Source organism: Coenobita brevimanus, chromosome 107 (assembly GCF_032717465.1).
Source record: "Coenobita brevimanus isolate Jiangsu-jjx chromosome 107, ASM3271746v2, whole genome shotgun sequence".
In the NCBI taxonomy this organism is placed as follows: Eukaryota; Metazoa; Arthropoda; class Malacostraca; order Decapoda; family Coenobitidae; genus Coenobita; species Coenobita brevimanus.
Genome location: NC_137060.1, coordinates 19,075,417 through 19,096,848, shown reverse-complemented (window position 1 = coordinate 19,096,848; position 21,432 = coordinate 19,075,417). Strand labels below are relative to the sequence as shown.

Here is a 21,432-nt window from a genome sequence, read left to right as displayed (position 1 = left end):
AACAGCTTCTTCCATCACCTTCTCATTCTGGCAGTGAAACTGGCCTTTACTCCTTCTCTTACACTCTGCAGGTCACCCAGATAACAGTACATGATTTATTCACAGTGGAGGTTTCTCACCCATTGCTTGAATAGGCCTAGATATTCCCCTTGAATCCTGCAGTGTTTGATGGCGTTTGAGAGGGGAGTAGAAAGAGACTCCTCCTTAGGTGCTTTCAATACCACTGTACAAGAGAAAAGCAAGTTTTTGGCGGTGCAGATATTTTTTTTTCTTTACCCATTTCTCCACAGCTAGCATTCTTGAATACAAGACATTTTATGTTCTGTATAAGAAATTAAGCAAAATATGCAGCATGTTCATTTTTTAGATATTTTTTTTTTTTTTTTTTTTTTTTTTTTTTTTTTTTATGTGTCCGACTCTGGGCATAGGCTTCACAGCCTGCTATCAAGGCCCAGCAGTCCTCCTACATACCATACACCTCTACATGTCACCACTTTGGCGCTAACACCCACCGTCCATATTGAATACATGCTAGGGCTGTCTCATACAGGACTGGTGTATTGGTATTAGCGGGGGTATTTTTACGACATGTCGACGGGTCTTCTGGTAGATCAGTAAAGCCTGATTTAATGAAATTCAAATCCTTAAACTGTTCCCTGCCCCAGCCGGGATTCGAACCTAGGTCCGATGGGACTGCAGGCCAAGTACAGGAGTTCTGATTTTGCAAAATCTGAAATGAAATATTTGAGACACATTTATGTCAGTAATGACTGATACTGAATTAGGAAAACCTCATTAGTTATTTTCCGTAACAGACGACCCGAGGACTGGACTCTGTCTTGGGGTGGAAGTGGTAGCATCTTTGGGTGGGGCCACAACCACCGTGGGCAGCTGGGTGGTGTGGAAGGAGCCAAGGTGAAGTTACCTACCCCCTGTGACACACTGACTGCACTCAGGCCTATACAACTCATTGGTGGTGAACAGACACTTTTTGCTGTCACAGCAGATGGCAAGGTAACAACATGTTTTCCTTATTCTGGTGCTTTTATAATTCCATTGTTTCTGATGGAATTTAGCTGGTTGAATGGCTTATGTACAAAGGAGCACTTGTCAAGGGTTTGGCACACCTTTTTTTCTTTTTTTTTTCTTTTTTTTACATGGTAGTTGATGAAGTGATTCTTGTCTTGCAGTTGTTTATTAAGTGCATCTATACAGAAAAATAAAAACACATATGTGCAGTTTAGTAGGCTTATGTTGTGGAGCTGGATCCCAAGGGTGTGACTGATATTTACAGTCAGTGATTGTGCGGCTCATTACTGGTTATCCTGTTGATACTTCTTGCACTTTCTTGCTCATTCATTCTATGTTTCTAGTTCCTACCTCACTCCATCTTCAGGTGGGAAGAAAGATTGGGATGATTTTGATGATAATGATAAACATTTATAATTATTGTGTTGTTTTTTATATAGATACCATTTTCCCTCAAGGTATATGCAACTGGTTATGGAGCTGGGGGCCGACTAGGGATTGGAGGGGTGGAGTCTGTGTCCACCCCAACCCTCCTGGAATCAATACAACACATTGTGATCCGCAAAGTGTCTGTTAACTCTGGTGGGAAGCACTGCCTGGCACTGACAGCTGATGGAGATGTTTACTCTTGGGGTGAAGGTGATGATGGCAAGTTGGGCCACGGCAATAAAAGGTGAGACACAGGTGTATCAGGTCAGGACGTGCTGGTTTAGATACATCTTTGCTAAGAAAAGAAGAACCAAATAGCTCAGTAGCAAAGAACATCGTGAACTTTATTCATTAATATATCATTTCACCAATCAGTCAACAGCTGTCTAAACTTACTTCAGGAGTGAAAGAAGTTCAAAGGTGTGATATCAAGAATTTAAAAACATCTGTTTTTAATGAAAAATTCTTTATTTACATTCTTTGATGTTGTATACTTTAAACTGTGGGTTCCTTTCTAGATCCAGTATTATGTAACATTTTCTTGTGCTGTCAGTAATGATACAGCTGCATTGAAAATATCCGACAACTTCATCTATCTGTCTGTTGGTCATTCAGTCAGTCAATTGATCAATCTATATATATATATATATATATATATATATATATATATATATATACACACACACATGTATATACAGTAAGACCTCACTATAACGGACTAATTGGGGTCCAAACCATTCCGAAAAATGCGAAATTCTGATAAAAGTGACATCCGGACTTCCCCCTGCTAATCCGGACTTTTTCCGACATATCAGACATTAGTCCGGATCACACGAATGGTTTTTAAACTGTAGTACTAGTAGTAGTTGTTCCCTAGGCAGTCTGACCAAACAGCCCCGAGTCCCTTAGGAAGGCTGTGATCGAGACTGGGCTTTCCCACAGAGCTCTCATAGAGTGTATGTTGTGTTGTTGGCATAGGTGATTGTGTGCAATGCAGTCTTCCATAATGTGCTTAATAGTATGGGGTGCAGTGTTGCATCCTGGACAGGCATCAGCAACGGAGTCATCCAGCCTCTTCTGGTAGCTTAAGAGGGCTGGATGGTGCCCACATCTCAGCCTGGCGAGGTGGACCCTGTCCTCACAAGGAAGATAGGATTCAGAAGGGTGGATGTCAGGAGGCCGTGCATGCAGCTGTGTGTTGTCTTTAAGTGACTGAATGGAGCGGTGAGTGATCTGAGTGTGGATATGCTTCTGGAAGCTGGTCTGAGGGGGGAGAGATGACAGTATTTGTTCTTACCTTACCTAATTGTTCTTACCTAATTGTATCTTTACAGGAATGAGTCAAGCTCGTACTGTCCCGTGTCTTAAACCATATTTATCGTACATATCCTTAAATTTGTGAATTGTTTTGGCACACACTATTTCATTCAGTAGTGCATTCCATTGGTCAATTGCTCTGTTTGGGAAACTGAATTTCCTTATGTCTTTATCACCTCTCGTCTTATGCAATTTTTTGCAGTGTCCTCTTGCTGGTGCTTCTCCATGTGTTAAGTAATCATTTATGTCTATTTTCTCCTTCCCTGATATGCACTTATATAGCATTATCATGTCACCTCTTTTCCTTCGCTCCTGTAGTGTTGGTAGATTCAGTTTATTTAGTCTTTCTACGTAGCTTAGGTCCCTTAAGCTTGGTATCCATCTTGTAGTGGCCCTTTGAACTTTTTCAATCTTGTCTATGTGCTTTTTGAGATGAGGACTCCAGACTACTGATGCATATTCCAGGGTTGGTCTAATGAATGATGTTATTATCCTTCTTAGCATGTCTTCATTTATGTATGTGAATGCTATTCTCATATTTGCAAGCAGTGTATACATGTTCCGTACCTTCTCGCTGATGTGGTCAGCCGGAGATAGTCTGTTATTGACAATCACACCTAGGTCTTTCTCTCTTTCTGATGTGTATAGGGTTTTATTTCCTAACTTATAATCCCAATCAGGTCTTTTTCCACTTTTACCAAACTTGATTACATGACACTTGTCCACATTGAATTCCGTTTGCCATGTACTACTCCATTCATGAAGTTTATTTAATTCTTCTTGTAGCTCTTTACAAGAGTCTGTGTTAGTAATTCTCCTTTGTATTTTTGCATCATCTGCAAACATATTCAGATAGATCTCATTTCCAGTGTTACTGTTTATATCATTTATATACACTAAAAACATGATTGGTGCCAGCACTGAACCCTGTGGTACTCCACTGGTCACTTCTTTCCATGATGAGTAGTTTCCTCTTAGTGCTGTTCTCATTTCTCTTTTTATGAGAAAGTCTTGCATCCAACAAAACAGTTTGCCTCGAACTCCTCCTTGATGGTACAGTTTCCATAAAAGTCTTTGGTGTGGTACTGTGTCAAAAGCTTTCTTGAAATCTAAATAGATATACCCATCCTTCCCTTTCCTGTATTGTGTTTGTTACTCTGTCATAGTAGCTCAGCAGATTAGTAACACATGATTTTCTTTTTCTGAAACCAAACTGTCTTTCTGTTATCATACTGTGTTCTTCTAGATGGTTTACCCAAGCTTTTCTTATAAGCTTTTCTAATACCTTGCTTACAACACTGGTCAGTGATACTGATCGGTAGTTGAGTGGATTTTGTCTATTTCCTTTCTTGAATAAGGGGACAATATTTGCTTTTTTCCAAATATCAGGTAGTTTACCGTGACTCAAGGATTTCTTGAAAATTAAAAATAATGGTTTACTTAACTCCTTTGCACATTCTCGTAGTACCCAACATGAAATTTCATCAGGACCACTTGCTTTTCCTCTGTTTAATCTACTTAACTCCTCCTGTATTACTTTTTCTGCTATTTGTATATCTGGTAGTATGTGTGGACATACATGTTCCACATAGTCCCTCTCAAATTTTTTTTCTTCTGTAAAAACTAATTGGAAATTCTTATTTAGTGCTTCACAAATATCCTTCTCTTGTGTTTAAGTGATTCCCTCATCCGTAATTGATTGTATTATATCTTTTACTTTGGTTTTGCTTCTGATATAGCTGTAAAACAGCTTTGGTTGATCACTACTTTTATTTATTATATCCTCCTCAAACTGTTTTGGGCTTCCCTCCTGGGTGTTTGATGTTTTGATGTTCCTTGGTGTGGGTGGATGTGCTGCCATGTACTGTAGTGGATGTTGTGGGTTTGTGGAGGCTGCAGCAAGAAACCGGGTGTCTCTCATGTCTAGGTTATCCTTGACTTTGAGGACTTTGGTTTCTAGATGTAGGTGGTCTGTGGGTGTAGTAACTGTGCAGCCTGTGATCATTTTAGGGCCTTGTTCTGTATGGTCTGTAGAGTGTTGTAGTGTGTTTTGGTGAGGTTAGAAGCCCAGGCAGGGCTTGCATAATTCATCACTGAATGTATGTATTGTTTGTATACTGTGGTGGTGATTTCTTTGTTGTGTCCGAATGTTGTATGGGCAAGTGACCTCAAAGCATTGAGTCTTGGTGTTATTTTATTTTTAATGTTTGTGATGTGTTGCTTAAATGACATTGGTGTATTGTATGTTACACCAAGAATTTTGGGTGTGTTTGTGTGTGGTAGGGGAGTGTTGTTTATGGTGAGGTGTGGGATGTGACTGTGTTCTGCTGTCCAGTTTGTGAGAAGAGTCACTGTAGATTTGGCTGGGGCTATTTTGAGCCTGTTTGTGATGAACCATTCGTGTAGTGTGTTGAGGTAAGGTTGAATGATGTATGCAGCTGTGTTTGCATTTTGGTGCGTACATGTAAGTGTTATATCATCTGCATAGGAAGCTATGTGTATCTGTGGTGTGTGGGGTGTGGGTATGTCGTGCAAGTATAGGTTAAAGAGTGTAGGGGACAAAACAGATCCTTGGGGGACGCCGTTTGTGAAGTTTCTGATGTAAGAAGACTGACCGGCAAATATTACTTGCGCACATCTTCCTGCTAAGTAGTCTGCCAGCCATCTTTTTGTGTTATTGTGCATGTTTGGGTTGAGTATTTTGTTTGTGAGGTTTTGGCAGGGGATGGCATCAAAAGCTTTGCTAATGTCTAGTGTGACTAGGAGTGTTTTGTGTGGTGGCCTAGCTGAATTCATGCCATCGAAAACTCTCTGTGTAAGGTCTGTAAGAAGGGTGTTTGTGGAGTGTAGTGGCCTAAAGCCGTGTTGTGACTGGGCTAGGGGAATGTGAGGTGTGACTAGTTGTAGTACCAGTTGTTCAGTGACTTTAGAGGGGGTGCAGAGGAGTGTGATGGGGCGATGTGAGGAGGGTAACCTGGGGTCTTTGTTGGGTTTAGGGATGGTGATGATATTGCCGTGCTTCCAGATGTTGGATATTATGTTGTGTGGGCAGCTGTAGTTTGATATGTTGGTGATTGCTTGTATGCCTTGTGGTCCTAGATGTTTAAGGTGAATGTTGCTTATGTTGTCTGGTCCACAGACAGATGAGTGCTTGAGGTTGTTAATGATGTGCTTCGTCTGGTTGTAAGTGAAAGGTGCATAGTCTGGGTCTGTGGGGAAGTGTCTCTTACGTTGGATGATACGTTGGTCTTCGGGATGGGGGTTTAGATGGCTGACTTGTGAAAAGTGATTGATGAGAGTGTTTGCTTGTTGTTTGTTTGAGAATATGGTGTCTGTTGTTGTGATGGCAGCGTGTGATTGTGTGGTGTTGCTATTGGAAAGTGTGATGCTGTTTAGTGTTTTGTAGAGTTTGCTAATGTTTGTTTTGTGGTCAAGTGTTTGGAGGTAATTTTTCCAGTTTAGTGTTTGCTGTTCTGATATTTTATTGTTTATCTGAGTGTTGAGTTCTTGTATTTGTTGTATGGTGTTTTGTGTATGGGGTGTTGGGGAGTGTCGCAGTGTGTCCCGCTGTCTGATGAGGCCTTGAATTTCTGGTGTGAAGTTGGGATTGTGTCTCTTTCTGTTGCCTCTAGGGCTGTGTCTTTTGTCTGCATTTTGTATGATTGTATTGAAAGTGTGCACAGCAGTGTTGATGTTTGTGATGGGTGTACTGTTCAGTGTTTCGAAATGTTGTTCTGTTTCAGATACAAAGGCCTCCCAATTGGCTCTCTTATAATTAGTGTATGTGTGTTTGTGGCCAGCTGGGGTGATTCTGGTTTTGGTGGTGATGATGATTGGGAGGTGATCAGAACCTATGGTTTTGACCACTCTCCATGATGTAGTGGGGGCGAGGTTTGGGGAGCAGAAGGTGATGTCTGGAGATGATGGGAGGAAGAGGGCTTGGTGTGGGATATGGGTATGTTGGTCTAGACTGTTTATTATGAAGAGATGATCTGTCTGGGATTGTAGTACCAGCCCTCTGTCTGTGTCAGGGTTGTTGACATGCCAGGCCGATGACTTGGCGTTGAAATCACCACCCAGGATGATGTTGGGTATGTTAGTGATGAGTTGTATCTGTGGAGAGTAATTGTGTGGTACTGTGGGGGATGATTGAGGGGGAATGCATGTGTTAGCGATTATTATGTGTGATTTGTTACCAGTGCGTATTTTAATTGCTTGTATTTACCTATTTGTATTTACCTATTTGTAGTATACAGGAATTGAGCAATGCTCGTGTTGTCCTGTCTCCATATCCACATTTATCAAGTCTACCTTTACACACATGAATGTTTTTCTCATGCACCACCTCTTTGTCTAAGTCGTTCCAAATATTTAAGAATATACCTAATTGTGATATACACGGAATGTACTATGCTCGTGGGTTTCCGTCGCTGTTTCTCAATAAGTCGAATTTAACTTTAAACTCGTTTAAGTTTTTAGACTGGACGATCTCTTTGTCCAGGCTATTCCATAAGTCTATACTTCTGTAAGGAAAGCTATATTTCTTGATATCCTTCAAGCAGCTTGACTTTTTCAATTTCATTCCATGTCCTCTTGTTGCTCTCTTATCCCATACAAACAGATCTTCTTTGTCAATTTTATCTACTCCCACCATGGTCCTGAACACCGCAATCATGTCTCCCCTCTTTCTCCTTTCCTCTAACGAAGGCAAATCCAGTTTTTCCAGCCTCTCTCTGTATGACAGGTCTGTCAGACTGGGGACCATCTTGGTTGCTGTTCTTTGTATTCTCTCAATCTTGTTTATATCTTTCTTTTTGTGTGGGGACCACACTACCGCTGCATATTCTAACCTGGGGCGGATCATGGCCACTATCAATTTTTTCATCATTTCCTCATCCATATAATGAAATGCTACTCTTATGTTAGTCAAGAGCTTATAAGTCTCTCCAACTATCTTGTTAATGTGCTTTTCTGGTGACAAACTATCTTGGACCAGCACTCCCAAATCTTTCTCTTCTCTCCTTTTTGTGATTAATTCATTACCCAAAAATAATTCAGTGATGGTCTCCTGGTACTTTTACCCATTTCCAATATTTTACATTTCTTTACATTAAATTTCATTTCCCACGTCCGGCTCCAATTGTGTATCCCTATCCAAATCCTCCTGCAGTATTTTACAATCCTCCTCAACCTCTATCTTCCTCAAGATCTTTACATCATCAGCAAACAGACTCGCATAACTGTTCACTCCATCTACCATATCATTTACATAAATCAGGAACATTACTGGCGCCCAATACTGAGCCTTGAGGACTCCACTTGTTACTTCCCTCCATCCAGACATCTTTTCCTTTATTACTGTCCTCATTTGTCTGTCTCTCAAAAAGTCTCTCATCCATTCCAGAAGTTTCCCCTTTAGTCCTCCTATATATTCTAGTTTCCACATTAGTCTCTTATGAGGTACCTTGTCAAAAGGCCTTCTCTAAGTCTAAGTACACACAATCCACCCAACCATCTCTCTCCTGTACCACATCAATCGCTCTTGAGTAAAAGCTCAACAAGTTTGAAACACATGACCTTCCACTTCTGAATCCAAACTGACATTCAGCCAAAATATTCATCTCTTCCAGATATTTTATCCATCTGTCTTTCAGGATTCTCTCACACAATTTTGCGACCATGCTGGTTAGAGACACTGGTCTATAATTCAGGGGTTCTTCCCTGTTTCCTCCCTTGTAAATTGGTACCACATTTGCCCTCTTCCATTCTTTTGGCACTTTCCCCTCTTCCAGTGAGCATACAATTAAGCTGTGAATTTTATCCGCCAGTTGTTCTCTGCATTCCTTCAGTACCCAATTAGAAATTCCATCAGGTCCTGGGGCTTTCCTTACATCTTGAGTTTCCAGTAATTTATACACTTCCTGCACCTCCACTTTTATATCTTTCATCACCGGAACATTTCTAATCACTCCCTCCCCTTCCACAAGCTCCTTTTCTTTAGTGAAAACTGACTGGAAACGTTTGTTCAATATTTCTGCTTGCATTGCCGCATCATTAAAGACCTCTCCATCTACTTTCAGCTTGGTGATTCCTTCCTTTTGTTTCAGTTTGCCATTAACAAATCTATAAAACAGTTTGGGTTCATCCTTGCATTTGTCAATTATACCTTTTTCAAAATTCCTTTCTTCTTCCCTACGTATTCTTGTGTATTCGTTTCTTGTTCTTTTATATTCTTCCTTTGTTCTGTCGTTACCTCTCTTTCTCCAATTGTTCCACGCCTTATCTCTCTCTTTTTTGGCTATCGTACACCTTCTATTAAACCACTCCTTTTTCCTGTTTTCTTTCCCTCTTACTCTTGGTACAAATTTTTCCACTCCCAAATTATAGAGGTCTAGAAGATATCCCACTTCCTCTGTATCTCTCTTGTTTCTCTGAATTTTCTCAATCCGCATTTTCAAAAAAGTTTCTCAGTCCTGTAAAATTTGCTTTGCCAAAGTTGTATCTTCCTGTCTATGAAGCTCGTCTCTTTGGCTCGCGTTTCCTATTAACATCTGGAACTCAATGACCACGTGATCACTTTTTCCCAAAGGACAGAGATATTCCAATGATTCTATTACATCAGGTTCTTTGGTGAACAGTAAATCTAACCTTGCTGGTGTGTCCTCACCTCGAAACCGTGTCTCTTCTTTGACCCACTGCGTCATCACATTATTCATTATTATATTTAATATCATAGTACCCCACGAATCCTCGCCGCCTCCCGAGTACCATTCCTCCCAGTTCACCTCTTTACAATTAAAGTCACCCACCAAAATTATATTATTGCTTTTCTCAATTATTTTTTGCAAATAGCTAGCCTTATCTGACAACATCTTATGGTATTCGTCATCCTTCCATGCTCTCGTCCTTGGGGGAACATACACTACCGCCATATCTCTCTTAACATTCTCTCCAGTTTCTAATTTCATATATATCACTTCAGCCCTGCCTTCTCCCATTTCCACAGTATCTACATTTATGTTGTTCTTCACTGCTATCATCACTCCTCCTCCCTTTTTTTCTTTTCTGTCTTTTCTCCACAGTTTGTATTTACCATCTCCCAAATGAACATCAATATCTTCTCTTAATTTGGTCTCTACAAAGCACATGACATCAGGTTCATGTTCTCTCAAGAAATCATTAATTTCGATCCTTGTCGATATGAAACCATCAACATTAGTATATATCACCTTCAAATTATTTTTGACATTATAAATACCCTCTTCTCTCCTACTCTCTGTCCGTACCACTTCCTCAACTTCTGATCTTTCACAACCATCCCCCCTAATTTCCTTCACTTCTATTTCCTTAAATACCATTTCCTTACTTTCATATCCAATACTCTCCAAAAAAAAAGTATACGTTCTTCCTCTGTCCTCTTATCATTTTTTTCCTTTACTTCTTCTTTTAATGATTTTAAAGCTTCTCTTTCTTCTTCATTCAGATCTTTTCTTATTATAATATTTTCCATCCCCGCCTCTTTGCTTAATTTCCAGGTCACTTTAAGTATCTCATTTATTACACTTTCTGATGTAAACTTGACTCTCATTGGTCTTGTTTCCCCTTTCTTATAAGGCCCTATCCTCCTTACTTCCTCAATTTCTTTTACCCACTTGTTTCCTTGGGTCAATCTTGCCTAATATTCCTCTCACCATGTTCGTGTCTCTCTCGAGTCTTGCGAACCTAACCTTTTCTTCCTCTTCCCTGTTTCCAAATACTATCACACATCTGTTCCTTTCTACAGTTTCTCTCACTATTTTCTCTTTTTTTCTTCAGTATTTTCACTACATTTTCTTCCATTTCTTTCTTGTTCATTTCCCTTTCTTCCTGGATGATCTCTCTTAAGCTGACCACTTCTTTCTGTTCTTCCTCTACGTGTGCCCACTTTGCCTTGTGTTCTTCTAGTACATTACTCACCTTCTCCGTTTTATTAGTACTCTCTTCAAGTTTCCTCCTCAGTTCAACATTTTCCCGCTTCAAATTCTTAATCTCTTCATTGGCTGTTTCGTTGGACTGGATTAGACTCTGTATGGTGGTTTCCGTATTTCCTGACACATCCTTTATCACTAGATTCTCTACTTTTTTTTCGAGTTCACTAATCCTCATAATTAATGTTTTCACCAGGTCCATGACATTAGTATTAGCATCAAATCCTTGAAATTCCATTCCCTCATTGTTTACATTTTCGGCCATCTTTAACGTACCGATCAAGTACCTAAACAGCTGTTACCAATAAGCCACAATGGTAGTCAAAACAGTTTAAAAAACTACAACAAAAACTACACAGAGCACAGAAAACACCGACTGGGCCGACGGCGGTGGACTCATCACCCTGGTACACAAATCCATCAACTTTGCAGATACCATTCATGTATACTATTGCCAACAAATCTTTACATTTTTGGTAGTCTACCAACTTTCATTATTTTAAATTTAAAGAAAGACCCTAGGAGGCAGGACAGACAAAATTCCTGAAACTACTCAAGGTCAGGAGCGATGCCTGGGACGTCCTCTCTCTCCGGCTGTTCGTTCGTATATCTGTTGTGGCGTCATGTGGGGGGAGAAATGACTTTGTATGTGCACTGGTATCTGCAAAGTTGATGGATTTGTGTACCAGGGTGATGAGTCCACCGCCGTCGGCCCAGTCGGTGTTTTCTGTGCTCTGTGTAGTTTTTGTTGTAGTTTTTTAAACTGTTTTGACTACCATTGTGGTACTGTACTGTGTTATAACTTCACTACATTAATCAAATGGTATAATATATATAATAATACTGTACAGTACACTGATAAACATGTATTTACCTTATTGAGGTGAACACAGCTGAAGTAGTCAGGCAGTCCGGACTGCTTCTGGCTTTATTGGACTTTTTCTGACATATAGGAATTTAGTCTGGTAGCTCCTCGAGTCCGATAAAAGCGAATTCCGGTCTACTGAAGTCCGTTATATGGAGGCTTTACTGTATATATATATATATATATATATATATATATATATATATATATGTATATCATCATCATCATCATCATCAGCCGTTTGAGTATCCACTGCAGGACCGGCCTATCCCGACCGAAGTCTGGATGATATAGCCAGTGTATCTCTTCCAAGTGGCTTAGGCTGTCTAGTAGACATTGTAAGTAGGGTGAGAAGTGCTTGTAAGTGTAATTGTAGTGTTGGAGTGGCTTTGGATGTGTGTGTAGCCTAGTCTGTGACCCAAGTGTAATCGGCCCCCACAATCCGACTGGGTGCAAGCATACTTTATAATAAGCAACGCTGGTTCAACCACAGCACCCCTGTTCTGGTGTCAACATCTCTTTCCATATGAAGTTGTAGTATCACACATTTTACATAATAATTTTTAAAGCTGTTTAGTCATAATTAACAGTGTGTAATGAAGTGTGAATGATGAACAACCAAATATCATTTCGCTGTTAGCTGTGGTATAGGAAGAAGGTGGATGGCAGACCATAAGTGCCACCCTGTTTCAATTATAAAATGAAGGTTAGGAGAAGTGAAAAGATATCTGAATAGTGCGTAAGTGTAAAGTCCTGGGGAACCATTTTTTATGTTGGTATATGTGAATGTGCTTAATACCATTTTATAGAGGTGTATAATGTGCTAGTAGAGTTGTCATTTATCTCTACTTTTTGCATAAGCCCAGAGTATATGTAATGCTCGGCACCTCACTTTTTAGCTGACCTCAGCACCGTGCCCAAGTCGGCTCGGTGAGTGTATAGCGTCAGAGGCCGTTTTACAGTTTTAAAGGGAGGTGGTGTCGCTCCTACATATCTCTCGGGTTGCAGTTATATTATTCTGTACCCAATAAAGAGAGATTTAAGCTGCTTATTTCTGTCACCTTACGCTACCACTTAATAACAGACCAGCTTCCACCTTCTCGTGGCAGAGGACCTTTGGTGGGAAGTGTCGGGCAGTGACGGCGAGTAGCTGACGTGTACTACAGACAGTGTCGTCGATCCAACACGGTGGTCTAGTTATACTAAACAGCAGAACACTTAATATGTAGTCAACTGCTCCATAACGGCTATATTATTTTATTGGTGCTAGCGGTGGCACGATATTTAGTGCTAGCCATGTACCGATACATTGGTGGCCAGCAGTGCGACGATACATTTTATTGATGCTAGCGGTGGCACGATATTTAGCGCTAGCCGTGTACCGATACATTAAATTGGTGCTCAGTGCTGGGATACGATACGTGCTAAAGGGCTTTATGCTGTGAACCAGTAACCCTTGCAATCGCTTGTTCCTGAAGGTGAAACAGAAAATCTTACTCTACTGTTGTAAGGGGACTAATTACCAGTGAGTTAAGTGGAGCAGATAAACTGGAGTGGTGCATATTAATTCCTCCCATTATTCTGCCAGTGCGAGATTCCTATCTTAAGCACAAACTGGCAGTTATCTCGCTCTGTGGTGTGCGAGATATCTCCATCTTCAAGCGCAAACTGGCAAGAATCTCGCTCTCGTGTGCGAGAGGCGAGATAAGGAGAGTTCAAGCCAGTGCAGTGAGGAGTGGGTCAACTAGCGACTTCTAGCAACTATGGCCGAGGCGAGCCGAGGGAGACCGAAAGCGGCGGGCCTGGCGTGATGCAGGGCGAACCACTTGCTTGCTAACTCCCACAGCGAGCGGACTGTCGTGTATGGTTGGAGGAGTCTGGTGGAGTGTGGAACGTGGAATGTGGAACATCATCCTGGACTTTCATATCTAGGTAGTGTCCATGCATTAATCCACACACACACACACACTTGAATCAACACACGTTAGTTAGTTGATGAGTGGAAATAAAGGTTTCTCAGAATTCCCTTGAAATAAATATACTTTCTGTGTATTTTATATGTGTTCCATTCTCTGTCACTTACCATAACTATCCTTTTTTATGTCAGTTTATCTTCCTGTAACTGGGAGGGGAATATTACTGGCAAGGTTGGATGGATACAGTGAAAAGTGGGGACGTAGAATTAGGGAAATAGAGATTAACCCCACTAGACTCAGAATTTTATGAGTGGGTTGATACATCAAATAAAAGTGCTCAGACATATTAAATGAGTGAAGGACATATTGAGGATCAAGGTGATGAGGATATTTCTGAAGGACAGGATGAGGATTTGAACGTTTTGCATTTGCGTTCTGGTCATACTTATTCAACAGTCCCAGAGCAATCAGTTAGATCCAAAATGGCCACTAGTCTTGCTAGAGGGTAATCCTAGTGAGGAGACTGTGGAAGTTGAGACAACAACAGTACCTTTGGTCACTCAGGATATGCAAAATCCAGTCATTAGTGATAGTACTACAACCACTCACATACCTGTGTATACTTCAGATGTTTTTAGTACACCACAAGGTTTTGGACAGAATTTATTTTCTGTTCCTTCTTCAAATGCATGGGGTATAAACACAGATGGTATTGGCATGCGAACCCAGAATTCTAATCAATGGGGCATGAATACTAATATTGACATGCAAACCCAGAATCCTAATCAATGGGGCTTGAATACTAATATTGGCATGCAAACCCAGAATCCTAATCAATGGGGCATGAATACTAATATTGGCATGCAAATCCAGGGCCCTTGTCCAAATACCTGGGGCATGACTAACAATATGGGCGTGCAAAGTCAGACTAACCCTCCTCCTTTGTGGCAGATACCCGTACCTAATCTGGCTACTGATATAGTACAGCAGCATCCTAACTGTACTGAAAGTCAGGCTTTGGCTAAGGCAGGCATATGCTATGCAGAAGCTAGCAAAGCCTTGCAAACTTCGGGCTGGAGAGATACAGCTACTAGTTCTCCACAGCAAAGGACCGAGGCTGTTAAGCCAGAGGTGAAAAGATGGTGTGTCATACATGGACTTTGTCCTCATGAAACGGACTGTTGCCCCTTTGTCATTGAAAAGAGGAAGAAACTAGGGAACCCAGCTAGTTCGGGGGAAGCTCAGGGCTGCGCGCAAAAGTAATTAAAATAGTCCAATCCACCGATGCGTGTGTGGCAGCTATTACTAAGGTGGACTTATTATCTATTCCTTGGATCATAGGGAAAGGCCAACTGTCCCTGATCGTAGATACAGGGTCATGTACAAACATTATTTCTAGTAAAGCGTTGGAAAGACTTAAAAGTGAAATGCCTCTAACAAACTGGACATTATCACCACCTGATGTAATGTTGACAGGTGTGACAGGGAGTAGAATGAAGATTGTAAGCCAGGTGCCGTTGACACTGAGGGCAGATAAACGATCTCCTGTGTTACGTGCTACGTTTTATGTGGTTGAGGATTTCCCTCTGCCAGCTGATGGGCTGTTAGGCTTTGAGACCATGGAGGAGTATGAAGACATTCCATTTCCTTTAATGGGAAAAGGCCTTAATCCCTCAGCAACACGAACTGGAACTGGCATCCAATCAGGAGCCGTCCAACCAGTTGTGACCCCGACAAGTGAAGCGTCAAGGGAGTCCCCGGATGCACACGAAGCGGAGGGTATGGACTGGAAGAAAGTCAGGGCTATAGTGAGTGGTAATCACCACTTACCCAGTCGAACTGTCTGTAAAATTCCTGTCCGAGTACCTGACGTGTCGGTGGGAACTGATGTAGCATGCTTACCTGAGACTGTAAAACATAAGGCATTGTCGCTGGAATCGACTCTGACTAGCGTTGGCCAAGACCAGAAGACGCCCCTCTTCATCGCAAATATGAGTGGTGGCGCAGTTAAGCTCAGAGATGGTTGTTATTTAGGCGACTTGATGTGCTATGGTGCCCCCAAGGAAGTCGACGACGTGCCGGTGATCTCTCCTGTAGTTACATCTCAAGCAACGACTCAGTCGGAACCCGTACGTCTGGCTAAGGAAAAACAGCTGGAGCAATATGTGAAGGTCACGGATAATGTAGACCATACACGACTCCTAGCTCTCCTTAGAGAATATTCTGACGTAGTAGCACTTCCAGGAGAAGCGCTTGGTAGGACGGATAGGGTGAAGCATCATATTGGTTTGTGCCCTGGTACAAATCCAGTTTATGTGCCCGCATACCGTCTACCGCACAGCCAAAGGGAAGCAGTGGATGAGGAAGTTGAAAGGATGCTTCGTGTTGACGTTATCCAGCCTTCCTCCTCGCCTTGGAGCACCACTCTTTCTAGTGCCTAAGAAGGACGGTGGTGTGAGACCTGTTGTGGATTTTCGGCAAGTGAACAAACAGTACCGGATCGTTACCCGATTCCGCATCTGCGAGACTTACTTCAACCATTAGGTAAGGGAAATACTGTGTTTACTTGTCTGGATCTAGCGTCAGGGTATTGGCAGGTGGAGCTGACCGAAGAGTCGCGTCCCATTACTGCTTTTAGCACTCACCGTGGGCACTTTGAATTTCTCCGGATGCCTTTTGGACTGAGTAATGCTCCTTTAACATTTCAGCGGATGATAAACCAATTGTTTGGCGAGATGTTAGGGCAAGACGTCTTAGCGTATCTAGATGACCTATCTTCCTACACCACAAAACAAGGATCAGATAAGATCGTTCCTAGGCCTCACTGGCTTTTATAGGAGTTTTGTCCACAGGTATGCCATCATAGCATCACCTTTAACAACGCTACTTAAGAAGGACGCTGCATGGAAATGGGGACCCTCGGAAGAGAAAAGCTTCAACGAGCTCAAACAAGCCATGTCAGAAGCACCCGTATTAGCGTTTCCTGATTAGACTCAACCTTTCTATCTGTGCACGGACGCCTCAGGTCTGGGTCTGGGAGCGGTGTTACAGCAGAAGGATGAGCAAGGTAAGACACATACCATAGCGTATGCTAGTAGGGCATTAAGACCCCCAGAGAAGAACTATTCGACGACACATTTGGAGACATTAGCAGTCGTGTGGGCGTTAGGACATTTCCGGGATATTATCTTTGGCTACCGGATAATTGTTTTAACTGACCATGCACCCATACGCGACTTGTTTAAAGGAAAAAACTTGCACGGTAAGGTTGCGTGTTGGTTTGGCAAGGTTATGGAGTTTGATCCAGAGGTCAGATATTTACCAGGCCGTCAAAATGTTGTAGCCGACGCGTTGAGTAGAAACATTGCTGCTACCATAGCCAAGGATGTTGCTCTTGCTGAGTATTCCTCAGACACGGTAAAAGCGGAACAACGTAATGATGCGATGTGGTCTCAAGTCATCTATGCCTTGGAGTCTGGCGACGAGACTTGTCTTCCTGAACTCCCAGTACCAATGACTCGCTTCCATCTTCAACAGGGTCTTTTGTATAAGCAACCCCCAGGGAAGGACACTGCTTATCAGTTGGTTGTTCCTGCTACCTTACAGCAAGCCGTGCTACAGTTAGTTCATGACGTACCTTAAGCGGGTCATCCCGGGCGCGATAGATGCATATGTGAGGCAAGAAAGAAATACTATTGGCCGACCATGAGGAAGGACATAGAAGCCCACGTCAGTCAATGTGTCAAATGCGCGGAAATACGAGGAACGACGGGACTTCCGACTCCCATCTTAGAGTATCCTCTACCGGAAAAAAACCCTGGGATACAGTCTCCATTGATCTCTTAGCGTTGCCGAGAAGTCGTCAAGGTTCAAGTTATGTACTGGTGGCAGTGGACCATTTCTCACGATTCACTGTTTTAGCACCTTTACAGACGAAAACTTCAGAGGAGGTGGCGCACGCTTTTGTGACTTCAGTGATATGTCCATACTCTACACCTAAGGTATTGCTCAGCGATAGTGGTAGTGAATTTCGTAACCAGGTGTTACAAGAAATCTGTCGTATGTATGGAGTAAAGCAAGTTTTTGTAATGCCTTACAGTCCTAAGAGCCATGGCCTGGTGGAGAGAACAAACAGGAAGATACTGGAAGTCTTGAGACCAGTAATAACCTCAAATCAGGAGGATAACTGGGAAGACTGGTTACCACACTAGCGGCGACCATCAACTCCTCAGAAAATTCATCAACTGGGAAGTCTCCTCATTATATCCTTTATGGAGAAGAGAAAGTGTTACCCTACGATTTGTTGGCTGGATCTCCTACTCCAGTATACAACGAAGAAGACTACGCAAAGGTACAGTTGTTGAAATTCCAACGTATACACAGTGAAGTATGGAAAAGATTAAAAGCCTCAAGAGCGGAGATGATGGCGAAACAACACAAAGGTAGTCAAGAAAGACGTTACAGGCAGGCCAGAAGGTCATAATCCACAACCCTGAGAGAATTTCCAAGCTCAGACCTAAGTTCCGCGGACCATATACCGTTGTGGAATGAGTACATGGAAATACTTATAGAATAAAGGATGAAGCTAATGGAACTCAGGAGGCAGTACATACTGATAGGATCAAACTAGTAAGTCAAGAGCTAGGCCTATCGTCTGATGTGTTGTGCCCTCTGTCATCGTCGCAGTCTATGTCGTCATCCGTACCTGTCCCTAACCAAGAGTATCGCAGCAAGCTACGATCCCACAACAAGAGTGATTAAGGGAGTATCTACTCTTGCAGAAAAAAAATGTCGCTGTGGCTCAAACTCCTCGTGCGTTGCTTGGGGTGGACCTATGGAAAGACATCGGACATGGACATGACTGCGTTAATGCCAGGAGCACTGAAGAGCCCACTTGGAGAAGTCGTGGTAGTGGAAGATGCAGTATGCGTCTACTATCCAATGGAAGGCTATCTCCAAACACCAGATATTGTCAAGGAGGTCTCCAAAGGCTTGTCGAATCTCAGACAGCAACTATTGGAAGTGGGAAAGATGTTTACAGTAATTGAAACCCACGATTGATGAACTCTGACACTGAAGCTTTGTTGAGCTTGAGACTAGGCATATAGACAGGCTCACCGACAGGCTCACTAACTTGCATGTACAGTAGCTTTACCTAACGTACACTCTGATCTTTCCAAGCATGTCCATGCACGTACTAAGAGAGGACTTGTGGATTTTCTAACTCTTTGGTACGGCATTAGATAAGGATGTAGTGCAATTGGGTAGACAGATGCATGACTTGACACTGACCGCTAAAGCCAATAATAGATTAATCATGCATGTGTATAAACAGTTAGATGAGTTCACTAACAAAGCTAACGAGATAATTAGGACTACCAACCATCTAGTAGAGCTTGTGAACAACATCCAAATTAACCTCCCAACCCTAGCCAACTTGGTGTTATTCGCTGAGTACTTACATGCTCTCGACGAGTCAACCACTGCTTTGGAGAAGCATGCAGCCAATATGGTGGACGGCTTAATCGATGCAAGTTTGAACAGCGTTAATGCTTTATTGTTGCCTACTAATATACTAACAAATGCACTTGATATAGCTATGTGGAAGCATGGACTTATGCCACTCTTTGATCTGAGTCAACTGGAATATTATTACCCATTGTTAGAGGCCCAGTTGACCCATGAAGGCATCCTGATATTGGTACCTGTGAGGAATGCTGTAACATACCAGGCATGGCGGTTCATTTCCTTCCCTTTTGCTACTGCTAATAATACACTTGTTGTTATTGAAGAGGGTCCAGAGGTGCTAGTTGTCTCAGATGACAAGAAATATGTAGCAGAAACGACTGTGGATTTGAGAAGTGTAAGGCCTCATTTCTTGATCTCCATGTATGTCCTGCTTTCCATTTTGTCTTCGTACCATTAAAGGTAGAGGAGTGTAAAAGGGCCTTGTTGGACACAAATACTTCCTCTGCTCCGCAACGTTGCACCTTCCAACCCATTCAGTTGAAGTCAGTTTTCCATGTTCATATTCATGCGAAACAGTACTTTTACTTTCCTGAGACAGAGGATGTAACTGTGATTTGTGCCTCACAGAATCAATTCCTTACAGTAAAGGGGTACTATATTGCACCTGATTTTTGTGAGTTACACAGTAAAGAGATAGCAGTTCTGCCTAGCAAGCATCATCTAGCTTTGACAGTGAACTTCTCATCCCAGTTACGACCCTTTTTACCTTCATTCAATGTTACTTCCTTGAATGTGAACAGGCTGTCTCATGTATTAAAGGAGCTTACCTTCCTCTCCCACCTGAACAGGACTGATTTAGAACCTTATGTACTGTCCTATCTTCCTTCATACCTTTCTCCTTCCTATTTTGGTCCTGGCGTTGGTCTTCTACTTATTGTGGTCTTGTCCTGTGTTTGTGGTTTAGGCTACTATTTAAGGCGCCAATTAAGGAACCCACTGATACCACGTGTCCGTACTCGAGGATTGCAAGTGGATGTTCCTGAATAGTTAGCTACCCTACACTCTGGTTAGGCTACACGGTAGTTAGGACAACAATGTCGACGAGGACGTCAATGGTGTGGCCGAGCGATGTTCTGGTGTCAACATCTTTTTCCATATGAAGTTGTAGTATCACACATTTTACATAATAATTTTTAAGCTGTTTAGTCATAATTAACAGTGTGTAATGAAGTGTGAATGAAGAACAACCAAATATCATTTCGCTGTTAGCTGTGGTATAGGAAGAAGGTGGATGGCAGACCATAAGTGCCACCCTGTTTCAATTATAAAATGAAGGTTAGGAGAAGTGAAAAGATATCTGAATAGTGCGTAAGTGTAAAGTCCTGGGGAACCATTTATTATGCTGGTATATGTGAATGTACTTAATACCATTTTATAGAGGTGTATAATGTGCTAGTAGAGTTGTCATTTATCTCTACTTTTTGCATAAGCCCAGAGTATATGTAATGCTCGGCACCTCACTTTTTAGCTGACCTCAGCACCGTGCCCAAGTCGGCTCGGTGAGTGTATAGCGTCAGAGGCCGTTTTACAGTTTTAAAGGGAGGTGGTGTCGCTCCTACATATCTCTCGGGTCGCAGTTATATTATTCTGTACCCAATAAAGAGAGATTTAATCTGCTCATTTCTGTCACCTTACGCTACCACTTAATAACAGACCAGCTTCCACCTTCTCGTGGCAGAGGACCTTTGGTGGGAAGTGTCGCGCAGTGACGGCGAGTAGCTGACATGTACTACAGACAGTGTCGTCGATCCAACACGGTGGTCTAGTTATACTAAACAGCAGAACACTTAATATGTAGTCAACTGCTCCATAACGGCTACATTATTTTATTGGTGCTAGCGGTGGCACGATATTTAGTGCTAGCCATGTACCGATACATTGGTGGCCAGCAGTGCGACGATACATTTTATTGGTGCTAGTGGTGGCACGATATTTAGTGCTAGCCGTGTACCGATACACCCCTTGTGTCCGCCAGTGCAGTACGTGGCCGGGTGAACACTCCCAAAGTTTATTACCCTGGCGGGGCCCGAACCCTGGTTTACCCGTGTACGAACACGCGCACTTTACCACTGTACCACAGAGGCTCCATATATGTATATATATTTATTAATATTTATTTATATATGTGTGTGTGTGTGTGTATGGTAAAAGTCCACTAACCCGAATGGCAGGGGACTGAGGGTCTTTAGGACTATTGTTTTTTTTTTCAGACTATTGGGAGGGACCATTGAAAACATGAGAAATATGTACATAATCATTAAATAAACACTTAAAATGATATGGATTATTGTTTTAGACACTGGAAATGCATAGAAGTGTAGCTGAATAGTTGCAGGCAGATACATCCAAGTCCAAGAGCAAGTCCAAGCCAGACAGATCC

The 21,432-nt window shown here is 42.1% G+C and overlaps 1 protein-coding gene across 1 annotated transcript in view; it reads left to right on the top strand.

The window, feature by feature from the left end:
• HERC2 (E3 ubiquitin-protein ligase HERC2) overlaps window positions 1-21,432 on the top strand; it is a 433,977-nt gene that overhangs the window by 352,049 nt on the left and 60,496 nt on the right. Inside the window, exons 72-73 of the mRNA XM_080285543.1 lie at window positions 816-1,014; window positions 1,488-1,702. Coding sequence (XP_080141669.1) covers window positions 816-1,014; window positions 1,488-1,702 — 414 coding nt within the window. The remainder of the gene's footprint in view (window positions 1-815; window positions 1,015-1,487; window positions 1,703-21,432) is intronic.